General features: G+C 39.8%; 1 protein-coding gene across 1 annotated transcript in view; it reads right to left on the bottom strand.

Annotated features, from left to right (window-relative positions):
- HHLA2 (HHLA2 member of B7 family) overlaps positions 1–18,318 on the bottom strand; it is a 44,213-nt gene extending 25,895 nt beyond the window's left edge. The window contains exon 1 of the mRNA XM_028110548.1: positions 18,204–18,318. Within this exon, the coding sequence (XP_027966349.1) occupies positions 18,204–18,229 (26 nt within the window). The 5' untranslated portion in view covers positions 18,230–18,318. The remainder of the gene's footprint in view (positions 1–18,203) is intronic.
- Positions 18,319–23,696: the final 5,378 nt, after the last annotated feature.

The following is a 23,696-nucleotide window of genomic DNA, read 5'->3' as shown; positions in this document are numbered from 1 at the left end:
ACCAATTTGGATAGGATAATGACGGAGTATGAAGCATTCAGTAAGACTGCAGTTGGTAGTTCTGGCAAAGGCACAGCCAGGCAGAAGGGAAATACGATCCCTTCTATAGCAGAAGCAATTACATATAATCCAGCAAAAGAGCCGACTTGTCTTTGTTAGGTGTGATGTCACATCAGAGATGTAGGCTGGTCTCTAAGGCTGACAAAGAGCACTCAGCTATGGCATAGCCTGGTTTGCTTTGATGAGGGAAAGGCTGTGTGTTGGAGCCTATACAGAGTCTATCTGGACTCCTATGGCCACTTTATTCATGTTTCTTGTGAATGCTCACCAGAAAGCTTTCGCTACTGAAGAGGATCTCAATCACCTGACTAGGCATTGATGGAGTCAGTTCAGCTCAGCCTCCATTGCTCATTGCTTGCCAAATGGGTCCCGAATGGTATAAAAGCAGTCTGCTCCTGCAATTTACTGGCCTCATAGACACTGGAAGGCACACTTTTTTGTAGATATTGGATCCCTGAACATAGACTCTAGAACTCAAGTATCTTCTTCATAAACTCTATGCTATCTGGCCTACCTAGACACAACTTCTGAAAGGAATGTCCTTGACTAAAGAAAGCAAAGCCTATCTCAAAATCTAGGAGCTTTTATTGCAATTCTATTAGGATCTGCCATGGACAACATTCAGTATCCAGACCTGCCTCAGTGACTGTGTAAATTTCTTCCAATGAGGAGGCAACGCATGGACAGAAGTTACAATGAGCATCAGCACCTGATTAAGTAATAATGTGTTAGGCAGGTTTTCTAGTACCAGTTTCATCTTTCCTATGGCTCAAGGTCGTGACAGGCAGACCTGTCAGCATTCCAGCTTCCATGAGATGACTTCATCCCTGGGATCCCATAGTATCAATTCCTTCCACCACATAAGTGACTTCCTACTGTTCCATGAGTTTCTCACTATCTTCTTGATTTCCCAACTCCTCTATTATCTGACTGCCTGCATTAAATTCCCTCTGTTGCAAATAATTGAAGTGGATGCTATTTTCCTAGACTCTACCTGTAGGGCAGCTAACTTTACTTACACTGGTCTCTGCAGGACTACAATCAACACATCTTTTTTTCTCTGGCTATATAATGGGAATGTCTATCCTTGGCAAATTTTGGAATCCCCAAATTAACCAGCTCCCTGACCTCTTTTGTAAAGGCTAGAGTAGGAGAGCCAGATGGTAGAATTTTGCATACTCCATGCCTTCAAAATAGTTGATCGAAGTAATACCATATCCTAGGATACTTTCAAGGGCTTGAGAGAGGTATATATGAATATTCATACCTTATTCTCATCTAGTTCCTTGGCTTAGCCATTGCAACACTGATGACAATTGAAGAATGAAAGTTGTTCTTTGTGTCAAAAAACTGGGCGATGGGCATTAAGGAAGGCATGTGATGTGATGAGCACTGATGTTATATGCAACTAATGAATCATTGAACACTACATCAAAAACTAATGAGGTACTATATGCTGGCTAACTGAACAAAGTAAAAAAACTAATGATGTACTATATCGCTAATTGAATTTAAATAAAAAATAAAATTAATTAAAAAAATAAAAAAACTCAAAACCAAAACAACAACAACAACAACAAAACTCCCAACAAACAAAAAATAGAACTAAAAGGCTGGCTCATCAGTTTAATTCCATGTTTAATTTGAGCCAAAGATTTCTGCTTGTCTATTTCTTGAGTCCTGAATATTGCACTGCCTTTGGATTTCTGACCACACCCGGTTGGAGTCTGCAATCAGTTGCTTTCAGCGTGACTCCTAACTCTGCTGAGTTTAGGGATCCCAATTTCATTGCATCTCTCTCTTCTGCAGTCTCCTCTGGCCTACAAAAACAGACAGCAATGTGCATTTTTAAAGAATTCTGCAACCTGGCTCAGTAATCTGTTTCTCCTGGGAAAGAACAGTCTTCTGAGCCCCAGGAACAGAACAGAAGGGGAGGTAGGTGGGCCAGATACACACATGTATCCAAACTAATGTTTCCAGTTCTTGCAGACTTTGAAAGCAAAAAAGCTGCAGAATGATAGAGGGGTGGAAATTCAATGTCACCTACTGTAGGACAGCATTCAATAAAGGTTTCCACTAGCCACGTCATCAAACTTGAAATGAAGGCTGGCTGCCTGGGCTAGCTCATTGAATAGAGACTGCCTGGTGAATACTATAGTAATGATTTCAGCAGATCTGAATTTCTGAAATTTCCTCTGAAATGTTTCCTGCACTGTACCCTTTGAGGCATGTATGTGCTGAATTTAAATTCATTTTTATTACTGAGAGAGTAATAATGAAAAGAGGGATAGGATATTGGGCCATGTACAGTTTGCCAGATAAAATACAGGATGTCCAGTTAAATCTGAATTCAGATAAACTAATACTTTTTTTATTATAAGCATGTCCTATGCATTATATGGGACATACTTATGCTAAAGCAAATCATTCATTGATCTGGAATTCAAATTTAACTGGGAATTTTGTATTTTTATTTGCTAACTCTGGCATCTCTATAGTTGGGGGACATTTGGCATTAGTTTCTTTTACGTATAAAGGAGACTTAGCTGCATTTAGGCAAGGATAAAGAAGCAGGTAAGAACTGAGGCTGTGGAGTGAGGGTGCCTAGGTTTGAGTCCTATCGCTTCCACCTAACGACTGTGACCTTGGGCCAGGATTAGCTGCATAATTTGTGGCACCAGTGTGCCTCATGAGCCTCCGTTCTCTTCCTTTTGGAAACAGCTATCCAGACACCCAGAAATTCACTCTGAGGAGAGGTCTGGTTGCCTGAGGGTAAGAGGTGGATGAGATATTTGGCTACCGCTTACCATGAACATTTACATTTCTGTCCCAGAACACAGAAGGCAGTCTCACTGCCTTTCAATCCAGGGAGATTGAATGACTGATTCCAAATACTACCATTCTCTAGGTATCATTGTATGTTACATGAAGCCCACCATCAGTATCAATTAGGGGTTGCCCCTCCTTTTTTTTTTTTTTTTTTTTTTTTTTAGTGACAATACGTAGGAACCCAGATTAACAAGCAAAACATAGATTCGGGGAAAGAAGTCTAAGACTGCTCATGTGTCAAGCAAGGGCCACACAAACCAGCTTCTAGAGGGAATAGGAGTAGTGCTCAAAACCCAGCTGCAAGATCCTGAGGTCATTGCACCTGGTCTCTGCCTGAGATGACCCTACCTTTTCTGCTTCTGTGTCAGGTTTCCAAATCTTCCCTTTCTTAAGGAGGGGGTGATGGCCAGCTTGAATCCAGGTCCTCTGTTCCTGGATCAGAATGATTTAGGGACAGAGACAGAGAATGATAGCACAACCAGAGCCTCTCAGGGAATTGATGTGAGCTGGGTACACACTCCAGTGTGAGTCTATTTTAAGTTCTGCCCCAGAAACTCTGTCAGGACTATTACAAGAAAATAACCAGAAATATAGTAGATGTTTGGACAAGGGTTTTTATTACAATCAAGAACTGGAAGCAGCTTAAATGTCCAAGAATAGGGGGAAGATTAAAATAATATGGGAAAATAAAATATGATATGTAAATGCACATTATTTGAAGTGACTTTAAAGGCAGGAATTGATATTTAATGTTATGGGAAGTTCTTGTATGAAATTTATAATGCTAGTCAAGCTTTTATGGTGATCCCTTTTTACAAAGACTGGTAGGAAATTCACTTTAAAATTAAAACTCACTGGTCTCACCACCCAGAGATAATTTTCAGTTTCACAGTTAAGTAGCCTACATTTTTCTAGGAGTCTGGAAATTATTTTCTAAAATTAAGATTTCTGATTGCTTATGCATCCAGCTCCAACTTACCTTTTAAAACAGATGTTCTTTGTTTCCTGAACTAGTGACTTGAAACCAATTCACTTAGATTCCCAAACGTGCCATGCTCATCCCCACAAGTTATTTTCCTTGCAGTCAGCATCTGTGATTTCAAGATCCAGAGAAGTACCACATCCTTCCTGAAACCTCAGCCAAATCCTAGTGATGTCACGCCTCACCTCCCTTTTCTATATCTTGTTTGTATCACTCATTAAACCTTTACATGTTTCCTCTGTGGCTAGTTTCAAAATCATGGAAGAGTTTTCAAATTTCAGTGTAGGTGGAAGGAGGGAGGAATGTGGAGGGGAGCAGAAAGAGAATTGAAGATAGAAAAAACATGGATTATTCTACTTTAAAGATGGTGAAGAGGTTGTAGTGTTCCATGATTCATTGTTTGCGTGTAACACTTAGTGCTCCCTTCAGTACATGCCCTCTTCAATACCCATCACCGGTATGTAATGTATGGTAATTAACATAATAAAATATGTTAGTTAAAATTAATAAAACTAAAAAAAACCACTTTGTAGGTCCCAAATAGTTACAATAAATGATTCTTAAAACAAGTTTGAGTAAGTTCCCTATATATGTGAGTAAATTATGGTAAACATAAATGACTTTTAATGTTCAAATGGTAAAATAATGTATTTAATACTTTTATTCCTACAAATAATTTGCTTTCATTTCTATTTCTATTTTTCTTGCATAATATCAATTACATCAGACTGGAAATTTGATGGAACCCTTTCTTGAAGTTTTAACTTTTCCCTGTAGGACATAAGGAAATATTATTTGAAGACAATGATGGAATTTGGGGGGTTCAGGATGTGTTCCCAAGGAAACCTCAAGTTCATCTCTCCCTTCTGAAGCATTTAATTGCCAAAAATATCTAATTTAAAACTCTGTTTTGGCTTCTACAATAATGGAACTGTGATGACTCTTTTCCTTCTTTCTTTTGTTTTTCTTTTGTTATGATACACAGACAAAAAATATTTGAATCCAATAAAGTTCCATGAATTAGGGGGAAAAAAAAGATGGTGGAGAGGAAAGACTACATTGGTAACCAAAATGCTATGTGATACTTCATTAGGTCTTCCATCAAAAAATCGCTATGGGGCTTCTCCAACTGATGTGCATATGAATCACTGGATTCTTGTCAAAATACAGTGATGCCTAAACTTCTGGTTTATTATGGATCAAATCTTAAGAAGTAATCATCTATAGGGCATTTTGAGAATTACTGGAAAACACTGGCTGTATTAGATATACATCAATGTTTCATTGCTTCAATGTGATAAGGGTAAATGATTATATGAGATAATTTCATTTGTAGGAGATATGTACTAAAGTGCTTGGGGTAAAATGTCATGTTTGTATCTTACTTTCAAATGGTTCAGCAACAAAATTATACATAAATATGTATATGAGAAATAAAGGAAATTGGATGAAATAACAATCGAATTTTGGTGAAAGGCATTCACTGTACTTCACCTTTTTTTCTGATTTTCAAAATCTTCAAAATAAAAAACTATGAAATGATTAGTAAAATAATACATAGCCCTAAGCTATGCCCCACAGAAATTGAGTCAATCCATCTGGAGTGAGGCCCAGGAGTTTATAATTTAACAAATGCTCCAGAAAGTTCCATTACAAGTTGCACACAGACCACATTGAGAATAATGTCTAAGCTGTTAGTGGGGAGCACTGTTGCTCGATGATTCACATCCTTGATATGGCGGAGGTCTCCAGGTTTGAAATATTATGATAAACTCTGACAGCTAAGTTCAGTTTGTCTAGCAGCCTTTGCCATTCCCCTCATTTCATAATGGCACCATTCTTGCCTTAGGAATCTTCCTCCCAGTTCACAATATGGAGAGAGACAGACAGAGAGAACACCTGCACGTCCCTTACCTTTCAAAGGTGGGCACTTGTATTCGTTTTCTATGCTGCATAACAAATTACCACAAATGTAACAGCTTAAAACAACACACATTATCTCAATCTCTGTAGGTCAGGAGTCCAGGCACAGCTGAAATGCACCTGGTGTTCAGGGTTTCACCAGAGGCTGTCATCAAGGTGAGCCAGAGCTACTAGCTCATCTGAGGCCAAGAGTCCTCTTCCAAGCTCACTAACTACTGGCAGAATCTGCTTCTTTTCAGCTGTAGCACTGAGGACTTTAGCAACTAGAGGCCACCCTCCATTCCCTGGCACATGGCCCTTTCCACAACATGCCAGCTTGCTTCTTCAAAGCCAATAGGAGAGGGTCTCCACTATTTCAAGTCTCTGACCCTCTGTTAAAGGCTAACAGCCACCCAGAATCATCTCCCTTATAGTTAACTCAAAATCAACTGGTGTGGGACCTTAAGGGCAAAATCCTTTCACCTTCATCGTAGAATAAAACTGAATCAAGGCCTTGACTTACCCAATCATATTCACAAGCCTGGCCCATACTCCAGGGGAGGAAGTTACACAAAGTGTGTATAGCAAGGAGCAAGAATCTGGGGCCATCTTACAGTGCTGCCTATTACATCATCTGTGGGAACCAGCCTTTCTGATGGCCCTCCTGGTATTCAGACACTTGCGTGGTCTCTCACACATTCTACCAGGGGTGACCTATGTAAACCAATAGGATAAGCAGAAATGATATGTTACTTCTGAGATTAGGTTATAAAAATCATAGTGGCTTCCATTTGGTTTCTCGCACTCTGATCACTCACTCTGGGGGAAGCTAGCCACCATGCTGTGTGAGCAGCCTTGTGGAGAGGTCCACATGACAAGCAGCTGAAGCCTCCCACCTACAACAATGTCGATAAGTTTGGAAGCAGTTTCTCCAGTGCCTTTAAAGGACTGCAGCCCTGGCCAATACCTTAACTGCAGCTCCATGAGAGACCCTGAGCCAGAACCATCCAACTAAGCAGCTTCCAGATTCCTGACCCTTAGACATTCCATGAGATGATAAATGATTGTTATTTTAAAACTGCTGAGTTTGGGGATGATTTGTTATGCATCAGTAGATAAATAATACAATGCCTGTCCTAGGCCTGACTAATCTAAAGTCAAAGATGCCTGTGTCTCCCTTCACTAACATGGGAAAAACATATGCGGTAGTAGTTAAAGAGCCCACAAAGAGAAGAATAGAGATCCCAAGGTAGGTTGGCCGGTTCAAGGGCAGAAGGGATCTTTTTTTAGCCTCTGGGTTGAGTGTAGTGTGATTTAGTGTCATTCCTGCTATTCCAGTATCATGAGCCAATACATCCCCTTTTTTTTGCGCCCCCCCCTTTTTTTTAAGATTTATTTGAGAAAGAGCAGGGGAGGGGAGGGGCAGAGGGAGAGGGGAGAGAGAATCCCAAGCAGACTCCACACTGGACATGGAGCCCAACATGGGGCTCTATCCGAGGACTCTGAGATCATGACCTGAGCTGGACCAAAAGTCAGATGCTTAGCCAACTATGCTACTCAGTTGCCCCTTTTTTTGCCCTTTGAATTCAGTCTTCCAAAGTACATTTAGGTCTGCTGAAAACATTTTGACCCTCTCTCCGTCTCCAACAAGTGTAAATTTATAATTATATGCAATCAGTATATGCAAATCAGCCAAATTCAGTAATTTGTCTTTCTTTCCCCTCTTGATGGCTGTGATTAAGTTGATTTGAATCTGGTTTCTGTCACTTGCAACCAGGAGTTCTGACTCATAAAAGCCCTCCATAAGATTGGTTTCACGCCTTACTCAAGTCATTGCTTTTTAAATGACATCTTTCCCTCCAAGGTCGTGTTGGCTGGTCCTGAGTCACATGCTAGGTCATGTTTTTTAGGTTCCCTGGAAAATAAGTTCTATTTACTTGTGTTTCTAAGAAAGTTCCTATGGCATTTTTTTCCCCAGGGAAGCCTTAGCCTGCTGAGAATATAGCAATTTGACTAAATGATCTACATTTATTCCAGGGTAAATTTCCTCTGTAGTATATGGCATTTTCTTCCTAACTTAGCTAATCAAACTCTCTGGGTACTAAGCTAACTATTCATGCTGAAGCAGCCCTATCAGTCATTGTGAAAAGAAACACAATAAACAAATCTCACACACAAATCAAGGATAAATTCTAAGATGCCATTTCTCCATATTTGCTGCTCTCAGCACGAAAGAGTCTGTAGAGACCCCACACTTAACCCACAATTCTGCTTCCTCCCAATTCTGAATGACAGCAGTGAGTTTATACAAACTGGGATCTTTCTCAGTGAGTCTCCTAACCCATATGATAATCCTATTGTGATTCTGTTCACCCAACACTACTGCTAAAATGACACATAATGCATTTTAAGCTTTATAATCATTAGACAAAGTCATAAGTGCCTCTCCTAACTGCCCTTCCCCACATAATTCTAAATTTTATAATTTCCCAGAATAATACAGTATTTTAAAGTCTAAATTCACCCTCAACATCATTCTTTCTTACCAAATCAATTTAAGTTAATATTGCGACCATTCACAAAAGTTGCCCTTGGAAAAAACTGAAGTTACATAATCCTATTAATGGTGTTCATCCTTTGGTTTAATACCAAAGGATGGTATTAAAGGCCTGAGCATTCAGGGCCTGAACTAAGGGGAATTGGCATAAATGATAATCTGCATTGTGCCTCCCCTAAAGAATATTCTCACTCTACCACATCTGTCAGTATCAGAGACTCTGAAATCAGACCCCTTGGATTCAAAAACCGTCTTCTGCCCTTAAAGCCATGTACCATTGGCCAAATTGCCCAACTTGTCTGTGTTTTACATCTGTAACATAGGGATAATAGTAATATCCATCTCAGAATCATTGTTGTAAGACCTTAACGATATTTGGAAAACATTTAACATACTACCTGGTACACAGTAAGGGGTAAATAGCCAGCACAGATCACATTGAAATCTGATTGTGTATCTCCCCACTTAGCATAGAAGGTACTTTAGCACCATTCAAAAGAGGCATCACCATCCTCATCTTGTGTAGCATTAGTACTCTTTTACAGCTGTACAGATGAAATTAAAGGGATCCCAGAGCATTAATACCTCATATGACTAAAAGAATAAAACATAATCAATCCTCTTTGCAAGAAGATATTATCCCAACTGAAAATTATTTCTGTAACATTTTTGCAAATACAAAGTCTGGGACACAATAAAAAAATAACCAGGCACTCAGAGACAAAATAACAATCAGACAGAAATAACTGAAAATAAAACTCACAAGCACTTCAGATGTTGGAGTTTTTAGACATACACTTTTAAATAACCATACTTATTTTGTTCAAGGAGACAAGATAGAGAACTTTGGCAGAAAACTAAAAACCACCATAAAGGACCACACAGAAACTACAAGAACTGGGAAATAACCACTGAAAAAAGCAACAGTTTACTAGATCGATTTAACATCTGTGTAGGTAGTCAAAGAATTAGGAGCCTGGATTATTCATTGGTCACAAAGAACTATCTAGAATGAAGTAAAGAGAAACAAAAGAATGGAAACATTGGAAGGGTAAGAAACAGAGGATACAGTGAGAAGGCACCATCTAAGTAGAACTTTGGAGGTAAAAAAGAGAATGTGGTGAAAAGAATTATTTCAAAACATAATGGATGAGAATTTTCCAAAACTGAAAGCCATTAATTTACAGATTCAAGAAGCCCAACAAACCCTAAACAGAAAACAACCATGTACCTCACGGTGAAAGATTAAAAAAACAAAGAAAATCTTAAAGTAGTCAGAAGTAACAACAGCAAAAGTATAGTGTCTCCAAAGTAACAATTAGGCAGACAACTAACTTTTAAAGAGTTAAGAGAAGTCAGAAGGGATTAATACCTTCAAAGTGCTGAAAGAAAATAACTCCCAGCCAAGAATTACAAGTTTAGCAAAAATATATTCCAAGAAAAATAAAGTGAAATAATTTTAAGACACGAATAGAATTTGCAACCAGTAGATCTGCACTATAAGAAATACTAAAAGCATGTTTCACAGGCCGAAGGAAAATGATACCAGGTAGAAGCTAAGATTCAGGAAGGAATGATGAGCAATGTAAAGGGGAATATGGGACAAACTTAAGCAAGTGGACTGATGATGATAATGTTCAAAATACAGATAAAACTAAAGGACATAATAATAATGCCTTGAAAGTTTAGAGGGGAATAATGGAGTTGAAGTATCTAAAAGGAATCTAAGGTCCTTGCATTATTCATGAAGAAAATAAAGTAACAATTAATATAAGGCTTTAAGAACCAAAAAAAAAAAAAGTATGTCATAATCTTGTGGTTAACCAGTAAAAGGACTGCAAAAGAATGTGTAAGTTCCAAGATAGCATAGGAAAAAAAAATAAAACAAATGTGAAATAAAGGCCAGAAAGAAGGACATTTGGAGAAAAAAAAAATCAAATAGATGGGACAAATAGAAAGCACTGGATAAGCCAGACACAGAACAATTCACACTGCACCACTCCAACTGTCTGAAATTCTAACAGAGGCGAAGAATTCTAAACAAGCAAAAACTAAACTATAAGGCTTAAGGATACACACTTAAGTAGTACAACTAAAGAAAAGTAGGGAAAGGATGGTCATAAAAGTTCAGAAGAGATTTCCTTTGAGGGAAAGAGAGATGGTGGTGATTTGGAGGGGACATGAAGGGTTAGGAATGTTCTATTGCTTGGCTAACTGATGGGCTTTTGTGCTGATTCATTTAACTATATGTATTTTGTCCCCTTCTCTGTATTTATGGTATTTCCACACACACACACACAAAATAATAAAAGTATAAGGGAAATCTAAATGTGCTGAGATCATATAATCCTCAGAAATATATGGTTAAATAAAGCACTGAACAGCAGAAATAGTATGCTCTTGTTAGTAATAAAAAAGGTTATATAATTGTATACATGCTTGTATTCACACAGATCATTTTTTAAGACATACATAATAAATTTAATCTGGCCCCTGCCTCTAAAAGGGGAGACTAGGACTCTGGTGTTTATGGAAAGAAGGGGCTAATTTTCATCCAAATGCTTTTGCTGTGAAAATAACTCTTGAATTATTATTTTTTTAATAAAAAGAAATTTCACCAACCTATAAGTCAATTTTGAAAAAACAGGGTTACTATTGGATGAAATCATTATTTTTAAATTAACAACTGCATTTTGAAATCTTAATTTAAAATTGGCATGTATAACTAAGAATTTTAAATCATTGCTAAATTTGTTCAAAAGATGGATCAAATTTTCATAACCTAGAAGGGAAGAAAAGTGGCTTTTATTTTAAACAGACACCCATGAATTGATTGCCTTTCCATTTCCCTCACACAAATGCAGTAGAGATAGGTACGGATAATTCATTTTCATTTCAACTTGTTTCTAGAATATTGGTACAAGTCTCCATCTGCATTACAATGGAGTGCTACTAAAAATAGGAAGCAAACTTAGGGTAAACTGAACGGCTGAATTTAAGAATCTGCCATAAATCATAAAACTGTACTGTAAACTCTTAGTCATATGAAGAGTGAACCATTATCCAATAACGTGGATAATTTGAGTTACCAGAGTGATTAGAACTAAATGCAGAATACATTTAGGGAATTCAGCAATAAATAAAAGGATAACATCCACTGTTGAAAAGATGTGAATAAATGAGCCATCTGGGACTTTTGGGTTAATACAGCAACTTCAACACGTGCTTTTAATTTTGTTTCTTACCTCAAGTCAATAAAAATTTAGAAAATGTTTGTCTTAAAAAGAGAAAGATACAAATCAGAAAGAGGGTGAGACAGTAAAATTTTGGAAGCTAGAGAAATATGGGCAAGTACGAACTGACTTGGTAGATCCAAGAAAACTAATCTCTAGCTAGTACTGGGGAAATGTGAAAGCCAACCAATTCATACTACAGAGTGCCCGGTAAGCACAGGAACTGGCTTTGGAACTGGTGGTGAAAGGAAGAGTAAGAAAAGAAAAGCTTCTGAAAGCTATTTCTTATAGCCATGCAATGTGGATGGTCTGGACCTTCTCTGTCATAGACTACATATTTGTGCCCCCACCATTTCATATGCTGAAACCCTACCCTACCAGTGTAATGGTATTGGGGAATGGGGCCCTCATGATGGCATTAGTGCCTTTATAAGGAAAAAAAAAAGCATACTTCTCCCTTTCTACTCTCCCCCATATGGGGATACAACAAGAAAATGGCCATCTGCAAACTAGGAAGAGTGACCTCACCAGACCCTGGGATCTGCCAGGTCTTTATCTTGGACTTCCCAGCCTCCAGGACTATGAGAACTGTTTTTTTGTTTAGATCACCCAGTCTATGGCAATTTGTCATAGTAGCCTAAGCAGACTAAGACACCCTTCCAACAAATGGGTTATCTAGACGATGACACCATGCACATATTAAGAGGTAGAAAAAATTCAAGTGCCTGGGTGGCTCAGTTGGTTAAGCGACTGCCTTTGGCTCAGGTCATGATCCTGGATCATGTCCCGCATCAGGCTCCCTGCTCAGCAGGGAGTCTGCTTCTCCCTCTGACCCTCCCTCCTCTCATGTGCTCTCTCTCTCTCTCATTCTCTCTCTCAAATAAATAAATAAAATCTTTAAAAAACTAAAAATTAAAAAAAAGAGGTAGAAAAAATTGTATTACATAAGGAGACTTTCTGAGCAGAACAGGACAGAACCCAACATGGTCTAGAATTGGCTTGAGTGTCTTGAGAGTGAGAGCAAGAGCAAGTGGCTCTGGTTGTTATCATGGTGAAGGGGTAGAACCACAAGAAGAATTCATTCCCAGAATTGTTTGAACTTCCCTCCAGTGCCAACGGAAGGAATGCCCTGGCTTTCTTATCAGGTTGCCTAAATAGATCAAAGTGGAGAAGGAGTAAGTTGGGGCTTGAAAGCGCTCAGCAAAGATTTTTAAAAATGGAGACAGACTTCTTATACTATGTAAGAAGTTAAACCTTGCAGATTCCCTCCTCTACTCCATTTTGCTGAGCAATTCCCCCTCCCAACTCTGAGAAAAATCTGGATGCTTCTTCTCTGGAGAAACTAAAAGCAAGATGTCTGGACTGATGATTTGGGCACACATCAGAATTAGGGTAAAAGACAGGATTGAGGGATCAAAAGTATACCTAATGCTGAATAAAAGATCTTCCCCTACTGCCAATCTCGATCACTCTCCAGTAAACCCAGTTGATAAGCATGGCCCATATTTTAAGCTCTCAGAACTTCTAAAGAACTTTTTAGGTCTTTCACACTTAATATTAAGCAGATGCTTAGATATTATCAGATATCTGAGGAAAGCTCCTACCATGGAAGATAGAAATTAAAAATTTTAAAAAAATACTAATTTCCGTCACAAAAAAAGGCATCTTAGAGTAGCAAAAAAATTCAGGGGTTAGAGGAGAGGGAAATCAACATGACCAAATGAAATAAAATTATCATCATCCTCAGAGGAATAAGAAAATGCTGCATCCATGAAAGAAGAGCAGGATACCATAAAAAAATTAAAAAACAGAAAAGAGCTTGGAATTGGGAACATAACAAGTGCAGTCATTTAGAGGGTTAGAAGATGAAGTCAGGGAAGTCTCCTAGAAAGTGGAGTGAAAAGACAAAGAGGCAGAAAATAGGAGAAAAGGAGATAAGAAAGTGGGATGTCAACTCCAGAAAATCTAAGGAAAAAAAGAAGAAACAGAGCATAAAACCAAATTGTTCAAGAAAATTCCCCTAGAAAAATAGGATGGGAACTGCGATTACTGGAAAAAAAAGTTTACTGAATAAAAGTAGTAGATGAAAATAGCTACACAAAGACATCTGAAATTTCAGATCACCAGCGAAAAGAAGATTCTACCAACTTCCAGAAAGAAAAAACAGGGGCACCCAGGTGGCTCAGCTGTTAAACATCTGCCTTCAGCTCAGGTCATGATCCCAGGGTCCTGGGATTGAGTCCTGCATTGGGCTCCCTGCTTGGTGGGAAGCCTGATTCTCCCTCTTCACTCCCACTGCTCGTGTTTCCTCTGTTGCTGTGTCTCTCTCTGTTAAATAAATAAAATCTTAAAAAAAAAAAAAGAAAAGAAAAAGCAGATCAGAAAGGATCAAGAATCACAGTGGCTTCAGACTTTGCAGCAGCATCACTGCAAGCAAAAGGAAAATGGAGTAATATCCAGAAACTTAAAGGAAAATGACTTGTAACCTATACTTATTCAACTCACAAGCCTTGTGAGGGTAGAATGACATTTTCAGACACCCATGGTCTCCAAAAAAAAAAAAAAAAATCACTACCCATCCTCTTTCTCAAGAAGCTGCTGGAAATGTGCTACACCAAAATAAAAGTATAAACCAAGAAAAACAAAGACAGGGTACAGGCAATAGGAGTTCCAAATGGGAGAGGGATGAAGGGATTCCTAGGAGGACAGTGAACAGACATCCTGAGATGCTACCTGGAAACTAGACCAGATGGAGCAAAGTGAGTCTAGATAGGCACGCTGTAGGAAGTATGACCATGACCCCTACTGCTTTGGTTTAGTCTTAAAAAAAAAAAAAAAAAAAAGAACAAAACAACAATAACAAAAAACACCTAGAGGAATGCCCTGGAGAGTCATGGCCCAGACGGAATGTGGTGATCTTGACAATGTGCTGATACATGTCCTGTTCTTTCCTCCAGGTTTTGCAGCCTAAAATGGATATGAACATTTATTTCACCCCACCCAAGTTTTCTGTTTCCATTTAGTTCTGAGAGCTGGAACAAGGCCATGGTGAGCTCTGAAGCAAGAAACCCAGGGCAGTTCACTTCGCTTCCACTGATCATGTTTAGCACCTGGTTTACACTACAATTCTTCCAAATTCATAGACTGTAGTAAACCTCAGATTTCCTAGAACTCATGCATGACCTCCCCCACTGAATACTCCAGAAGGTCCTTTTGTAAACTCCCAGGAAGCAGAAGCCTAAGACCCAGAGACTATTGAGTTTACCTTGTCCTGGAATCGCTCACAAAACTAGCTCTGTGTTTGCCACCCTGTGGGAGGGGAGGCATGGGGAAGGAATGTTAAGAAGCAGCAAACAAAGGTGGGTTTTAAGTGCTATTTCATAAGGAGGGTGGGGGATTTAAAGGGTTTTTAAATTGCTGGGATTTTTCTAAATAAAAATTTACACTGTGCACATAACTTCACATGCAGAAATAAAGGAAAAAGAAGTAAGCCAACTCATAGAGTAACAGTTTGGACTGTAAATCGAAACAGATTTCCTGGGTGACTTTCTGGCAATGAATAACAAAAAATCTTAAAATTGGGCATGCTTTTTGACCCAATTCTACCTCTATAAGACAGTCTATGAAAAGTTGGACAATACCCAAAGTACACAGAAAGGCTTTGCTAAATCAGAAACTAACAGTTAAAAATTAGGAACCAAAAACACCCACTCTTGCAGAATCGATTAAAATAACTGGGATATTCATGCCATTGACCATTTTGCAGTCATTAGATAAGGTGCATTTGCTGACATGGGTAAAGATCACATTACACCGTAATTTACTTTAAAATACTTAAGCATGGACCATGTGCTGTGTGTATGCACTGATTTAATTTACTTCCCCGGGGTAATTAGTTAATATTTGAAGAACCCTGTTCAGTGCATGCACTCTAGGTGAGTGCTATAGAAGCAGCAATGGCAAACACTTTAATGATAACTAGCTCAAGCAGCATTGGAAGATCTACTAACTAGGATCAGAGATGCTCAAAATAGGTTTTCATTGGTGAAAACTACCAACACATCTGCTCTTGCATGAACAGGAGTATAATAGAAGCCTAGACCTATAAGAGCCGTTAGCACTAGAATACATCAGTGTCTGCCTCTAAGTCAACTTGTCATTGCAAGGAACTTTGAGAACCTATGAGACAAGTGCTGTAGTACTTCCCCAAGCTTGCATGAACAGGTTTTATGACTCTTAATGGTCACTAAGTGTAATATTTTGGGTACTTCTGAGAAGCAGATGCCAAGATAGGATTATTGCAGATTTACTAGGGGGACATACCCAGGATGGAAAAGGAGAAGAGGGCTGAACAAGGCAGGGAGAACCATGAGGTGATGAGGAAAGTTTGACATTTCCAAAGGAACCAGGGAAGGAAGGAAGATTGGGTGGGAAGGGTTTCAGATTACAATGGGGTTCCAAGAAAATTTTAGCCTATCTGATAGGGAGTTCTTATGCTAAAGCCACCCATCAATGGAGTCCCTCATGTTGCAGCAAAGGACCTGCATTAATACCCCCAACCGTGCTCAGTGACTGGCTGGGAGCAGACATGGGAAGCATGATGTCAGTGTAAATGAGGCCGTATGTCCAGAGGCACAGCAGCTGGTACTGCCAGACAGTTATGCTCCCCACAGTAGGAATCTTGAGTATTTTCATGGCTGCCATAGTATGTGTTGCTGTATTCTGACTGCAAGCCACCTAGAAGAGAATTTGAGCACCCTCACTGATAATCTAATCATCAGAAACAGAGAACTAGGAAAGAAAATCTGATGGTTGTAAAATGGCCAAATTTGCTGAAATCTATTCTTAACAATATAGTTAAGTGAGTGGGGGATGGGGTGGCGGGTTGTTCAGTGTGAATATAGCATGGCCCCATTCTTTGTTTTAAAGGCAAATACATTCTATGGTAGGATTTTTTTTTTTTTTTTTTTTTTTTAGTATTTTACTAGCTATCACTATAATCCCTTTAGGGACCTTGTCACCTTCCCAATCAGGGTCCCTGAGCAATTCCAGAAATCTTAGGACATGCACTAAATTTCCCACATAACTTGGGGAGTGGTGAGGAGTACAAGCTGATCTGAGGTAGTCTGAGGGTCACCACAAATGACACCTTCGTAAAAAATATACACACACAAAATATACGTGGGTAGAAAATATTTGAGAGCATGAATAAAATGTTACTATTATCTCTTTACAGGATAAAGTTATGATGTTTTAATCTGTATTTTCTAATTTTTCTACAATGAACATGAATTGGTATAATATAAAGCAAAAGATGTTGGAAAAAATAATTTTAGTAATTGCTTATTTCCAGGAATGACTGAACATTAGCTAAGTCAATGTTTTCAGCACAGTCTCCAACATAATTGGTCAATTATTAAAAAACAAAACAAAACAAAAAAACCCCTCCATAGAACAGGTCAATTTACCCTACAACCCATGGATGCATTTTGCAGCTAATTCCTCCTGGAAGGCATATCTAGTAGGCCATGTTAGTCAAAGTAGAACTTTTAGTTAAGTTTTTTTTTTTTTTTTCCAGGCCCGTTGGTAACTGGCTATACCCTCTCCGAAAAGCCTTTGACTAGACCCTTCTCTGCTTTGCTTTGTTATGAGGTCTTAAGAAAAAGATTGCTCTAATAAGGTCTAAATTCAAAACTGACTGTAGTTAAAGCTACCACTTTTCTCAAGAAGCAATCTCCCTGGGGCACAGGCTACCTCGCCCTTTCAAGGACAGGACGACAGGATTCTATTGGCAAACTTATGTACTATCATGTAAAACTACTAAAGTATCTACCTTAACTACTGAGACATGAAGATATTTTCTTCCCTCCCTACTACTCATACTTCCTCTTGCCAGCTTAATTTCTAAAACCTATAGATCCATCTTTAATCATCAGAAGCTAGCACTTTAGACCCCTACTAGAGGGTAATGAAGAACAGTTGTACCCGTTAAAAAATATACCTGGCAGAAAGAATGTCACAGATTCTAACTTCATGCCATATATATCCACTCCTACAGGCTTAAGTTCTATCTCTGGATGAAGCTAGATCACTGGAAGATGATGTGTGTTACCACTGGCTACAGTGTCTTCCTAATTTAAAAAAAAAAAAAAAAAAGCCTCCTCTTCTTCCAGGAAGGCCCTGGCCTATCCCAGGATACATGATTTGGTGAGAGGAATGAGGGCCAGATTTCAATCTTCATTCGTCACATGAGCCGGGTGCCCCAGTATGCTATGCAGTCTAAGTAACTGTCCAGAGTAGCCATGGTTTATATACTTCGCAGACCCTATTTTAGTCCCATGAGGAAATCCTGTCACAACCTTATGCTTCAACTCCAAACTTTTATGCTCTTCAAGTCCCTCCAGCCATATTTGCTGAGGGTCCTATGTAGACCCATGTTCCCCAGCTTTTTGGGTTTCATAGACCAGTTAAAGTTAAAAAAAAAAAAAAAAAGTTTTTCTTGGGGACTGACAAAGGGTTGCCAAGTTTTATTTGAAAAAAAATAAAACAAAGCATATAATTTACTGAGCATAGTAATTTTAAAATAAAGGGCAGTATTTCTCGAGAAATAAAGGTTGTCTGCTTAGACCCACATACTTACTTCGATAAAGTAAAGCTTACTTCCATGGTCACCAGCGGCTCTCCTGTCTGTGCCGTCTCCTCCAGGCACGCATGGCTTTCTGTGGGTTCTTCAGCCCACCCAGCCACTGCTCCTTCTGTTCCCTCAGCTGAACGGGTGCCTACTCATCTTTCAGGTCTCAGCTGGGGAGTCAGGGAAGAATTTAAGCAAACTTAGGAATTTAGGAATCACTACTGTTTCATTAATTGATTTAAAAGAATAATTGGTTATATATCCATAGTTTTAATATTTATCACACTTATAGACTGAGCTTCAGGAGAAGAACACACACACCTACGCAGCTTTGTCTCCAACACCTGACACAGGTCTGACTACATAATAGCTGCTTAAATATTTATTGGACGGATGAAGCCAGTGTCCCTTACATAATGTACTCTATTAGAGATGTGAGTTTTGAACCAGAAGAACTTGATCCCTTTTTTTAATATGAAACATTATATAATTTGTTTTTTGCCTTTTCCTGCTTCCAAGAATCTTAGACATAGGCTTATATTCCATAGTAGCAACTATGTTGACACTTGTGGTTAGAATATTTACTCCGTCTCCTCTTTTGCATTTTTTTCTTATTATTTTACCCTTATTACAAGCTGTTCTAAGCTGTTTCAGATTCCTTTTCAGGAAGACACATGGTGTAAATGAATAAATAAAAGCCTTAGAGTGCAATAGCTCACCTGCTCCTGAAATAAAATGCTGACATTTCAAATGTTCCTTATTGTAAAGGTTAGATGATTAAATATATTCCTCTTCTGCTACCTCGGATTACCCAAATAAACATCAACTGCATGCAAACCACACAAATAGATCAGGCTTTTGAATGGAGGTGGTTTTAAAAGACAGGTATATATTTGAAAAATCAAGAGAAAAGAAAATGCAAGGCATTCTCATTTAAAAACAAACAAGCAACCTTAAGAAAACTACCATGTATACTTTTACTTATGCTTACTAGATGCTTTTTAAAAATATTAAGAAAAGTCAGCTGCCATACTTTCCAAAGATTTCTTTTAAAGACTTTATTTATTTGACAGAGAGAGAGAGCACAAGCTGGGGGAGCAGCAGGAAGAGGGAGAAGCAGGCTTCCTGCTGAGCAGGGAACCCAATGCTGGGCTCCATCCCAGGACCCTGGGATCATGACCTGAGCCAAAGGCAGACACTCAACTGACTGAGCCACCCAGGTGCCCCTCCAGAGATTTTTGAGAAGCATTAAGATTCTTTTCTCCCATGAAAACCAGCTTATATAGGTCTGCTCTTAACATTCAAAAATGATCAAACTAGCTATCTTTAGATTGGTAAGTACTACTTAAAACTGGACCACATATCAATTAAACTTGTAATCCTGCATTATATTCTAATAAAATAGATTTAACACAAAATGTACATAGGCCAATAATCCCTTGGCTCACTTACTCATATAAAACATATCACCTGTGGTCTCTGGCAGCACTTTATTATCTCAAAGACCCCAAGTTCCCAGAAGAGAAAGTTCCTGCCATAAGATAAACCATCTTATCTAATAGCTCGCCTACACAAACAGATTAGCATCCTGGAAGTAGAAAGCCTCAGAATGCTAGCCAGCCTCATGCTCTCATATGAGATACAGGGCAGCAGAAGTTAACAGACTTGCCTAAGGCCACATAGAGGATGAGCAGCAGTTAGGACTAAGTGCTTCCTCTGCACCTGTCCTCTCTTCAGGGAAAACTAACCACCTGGGAGGGTGAAGAAGGGTCTCTTCAGGGAAAAGTAACGACCTGGGAAGAAGAGTCGAATGGCAAAGGAAAGGTTAACAGCTGTATGGAAGCACGCTGACACTTCCCCTGGGCACGTGCTTAAGTTCCAAGAGACTATCACCCCCATTCTATGTAATAGGAGGCCATATTCTCTCGGTCATATCTGAGGACTTTTCAAACGTCAGGTTTTTGCCTCTGGAGCCTCAGAATATACTCAGTGTGCACAGCACTTGATGGAACACCCAGGGCTCAGTTCTGAACCAGGTTTTTCTGAGAACAGGCAGGCAAGAGAATGTGCTCGGTGAGCTACCTTGAATTTAATTTCACAGGGTGAGAGCCTCTGAGGGAAGGCTTAATGGGAGTACAGAAGCACCATTTTCAAACTGTGTGGGAAAATAAGGGCATTTGTCCTTCTGAAGAGCTGAAAAGTTTTGGCACAGAACCTGGTATCTTTCTTGGCAGGCACAGCAAACTTCGTATTCAGGTGAGTAAGGGAAAAAGTCCCAACTAAGAGTGGCAGGCTCCTTTCATAGTGAGGATACCGGAGTCTTGTGATACCAGTAGGTATTGTAGCAGGAGGCAGGTGACATTATGGGCTCTGAAGTCAGGCCTCGTTTTTTACTTCCAGCTCCAAAATTTACTAATTATAGGGCTTTGATGATATGCCACTTTTTGAATGGTTTCCTCACTGGTAAAATGGAGGTTGGGGATAGCGGTGGATACAAATGGTCTCCTAGGGGCGCCTGGGTGGCTCAGATGGTTAAGCGTCTGCCTTCGGCCCAGGTCATGATCCCAGGGTCCTGGGATCGAGCCCCACATCAGGCTCCTGGCTCAGTGGGGAGCCTGCTTCTCCCTCTCCCTCTGCCTCTCTCCCTGCTCGTGCTCTCTCTCTCTCTCTCTCTCTCTCTCTGTATCTCTTTGTCTCAAATGAATAAATAAAATCTTTAAAAAAACAAAACAAAACAAAACAAAACAAAAAAAAACAAATGGTCTCCTAATCCTCACATCACCTTGATGAAGTAAATGCCTAGCTCTGTGCTCGCTGGTACACACATTTTTCACATTCTACCATCCTCTCCTTACCTTCTCTCGTCTTTCCAGATTTTCTCCCAACAGGAGACACGGAGAAAGGAGTGGTGGGAGTTCCAGGTCTGGACCCATTGCGTCTGGGGCCAGGACAAATTCCTCCCCTTCTCCTGCCAAACTCTCTCACTCTCAGCAATATTCCTTTCCTATTTACAAATTGAGAAGGACTCAGTTTGGATTCAAAAGGGGAAGGAATCCACAACATGGCTAAAGGCAAGCCTAAGGATGTGGAAGTGGAGAAAGTTTCTTTTTTTAAAGAGAACAGGGCTATGATTCACTTTGCTTGTGGTAACAAAAGAGTAGGTGCTCACAAGAATATGGAACGTGGCTCCTTGGCTGCCCCCCCCCAACCCTGACTTTTTTTCTCCTTTAATCTCTTTCTCTGTGTCAAGTATTTTCGCTGACACCTTCCCTGGGCATGTGCTTCGTACTCGTTAGTATAACAGTGTGCCAACTTGCTAGTATTATGGGCACGAAGACAAAATCAGTCTGTGTCCCATGCAGTTCATGCTAGACTTCTGCCAGACACTCACATGAGAACATGATACGCCCTCTATAAAACCATCCATGCTCCCGCAAGGATAATATTTGAATTGAGCCTTGCAAATTAAGGAAGATTTAGTGGGGGCCAGAGAAGAAAAGGAAAGGGCTTTCATGACGTCATTTTAACCCTGAAAAGAGGTATGATGAAAGTCGTTTCCCAAACACCCTCACAGCTTCAATTTTTGCACAAGTGAATTAGTATTGGTTTGTCTAAGGTCACAGAGATTGGTTTCTTTGTGGCAAAGAGCCAGACCTTACTCCCAGTCAAGTCTTTTGACTAGTGTGTGGCTGTCCCTTACCCTACACACAGTAGCCTGTATGGACACCTGTTGAGCTCTTAGTAAACCTCTTACTCCAGTCATGCTGCAGCAACAAGCTCTGCAAAAGCTTCAACCAGTTGAGTGCAGATGGAGCCTGAAGCACCTTGCCCTGAGACTCTACCGGTCCCTAGAAAGTTCTGAAGTGGAAGTGAGAGAGCCACAGGAATTCTCCCATGCATGCATGCATGCACAATCCAGAAATATGAAGGAGGTAATGTCCATGAGGGGACTGGAGGGGATGGTTAAATATAAACAGTTCTGAGACACATTTCCTGATGTTCCTGAGACGTCCCAAAGGGTGGAACACAGTCACTGGAGGTGGTGACCTAATCAATAATGCATCACTCTGTTGGCTTTTCTTCTTTCATTCCTAGTTTGACTGCCCTTGAGCTGCAGGCCCAGTCTCTGTTGTAGCCCGGCTTTCCCTGAACGCAGAGCCTAAGATCATCACTCTCAAGGTCTCATCCTTCCACCCTCCCCTCAAATGGCTCAAGGATGTGTTCTTCGTGATCTAAAAGTCACGGGGGAACTTTATTTTCATTTTTGTGATAAAGTGACCTATATTCTGAGTCTCATGGATGACCAGTTTAAAAAGTTTCTACACAATTTCAGTATCAATGTTCCTTTGTTTGCATTAAGTTGTACCATATTGTCCCATGTTAATAAGGACAGGGGCAGACATGTTTTTATCAAAGGAAGACCGAGTGACATACCACATGGACAATGTCACCAGTAGTTTAAAAAAAAAATAATTCTGTACTAAAAATCATTTAATTCTGGGGATACAAGAGAATTATCCCCCAAAAGGAGAGTTATGGATTATTCAAGTCTGAGAAAAATTGCCTTCATGTAATGGTCTCAGTTTCTATTTCGAGTCTTAAATCAGACTTGCATTTCTAATCACCCCAGGTGTTTTCAACTCTTAAACTCTTGGGCTCCACACTCACCCAGTCAAAAGTACAATATCCTCTTTTTTGCCATAATACCTAGCTTTCTAAACCTTAATTTTGTAAGGCACTCTTTTTCTATATATTAAAGCTTTGAGCTCTCCAACAGCGGCAGATCCTCTAAGATGTTCAGCTGTTGTTTTTTTCATCCTCAGCATCACTACTCTGTTAGGAACTGTAACCGAAGCTCTGTTCACAGCTTCCACTTAACTACCTCACAAGATAGAAGAAATGGAGAAAATCAGTCTGAAATATACCTCCTCGTTGGGTGCCCTGGAAGCAGAGCCAGAGATGGGGATTCTCATGAAATTGATTTTTCTGAGGGTGCACTTTCAGGAGAAAGCTGTAAAGAAGTGAAGGAATAGGATAAAGAAGGGAAAGAAGCCCAGCGAAGAGGGGCTGACAGCTCTGGTCCCTGATGGATGGCACACGAAGCGCTGGAGCATGAATGGCACCACGGACTTGTTTATCCTTGAGGCAAAGAGTTGATGGTCTGTAATCTCAAATTAGCCAGTTGTTGGCTATGGGCCATGCCAGGTAGGATGACATTGCCACCACCACCCCCCCCCCAGGCATCTCTGGGCAAGGGCAATTCTCTGGAAAAGAGTGCATCCTGAGCTATTAATGGCCAACACTCCTAGCAGCTAAGGGTTGGATGCATCTCCCCAACAAACAGGCTCTGTGCAGGACATCAACTGGGGCTACTGCTCAAACTGACATCTGTACATTGATATACCTAGGAAGGTCCAGCCAGGAAACAGTAACAACCATAGGTCTTTCATAAAGAAGTAATGAATTACAGGAAATTGGCCACATGGGTGTTGGGAGAGGTGG

This window comes from Eumetopias jubatus, unplaced genomic scaffold (assembly GCF_037043125.1).
Source record: "Eumetopias jubatus isolate StellerSeaLion01/CBP00866 unplaced genomic scaffold, mEumJub1_p1.0 scaffold_1, whole genome shotgun sequence".
Lineage (NCBI taxonomy): Eukaryota > Metazoa > Chordata > Mammalia > Carnivora > Otariidae > Eumetopias > Eumetopias jubatus.
The sequence above is the reverse complement of the archived record's forward strand: the minus strand, read 5'-3'. Positions and strand labels throughout refer to the sequence as shown.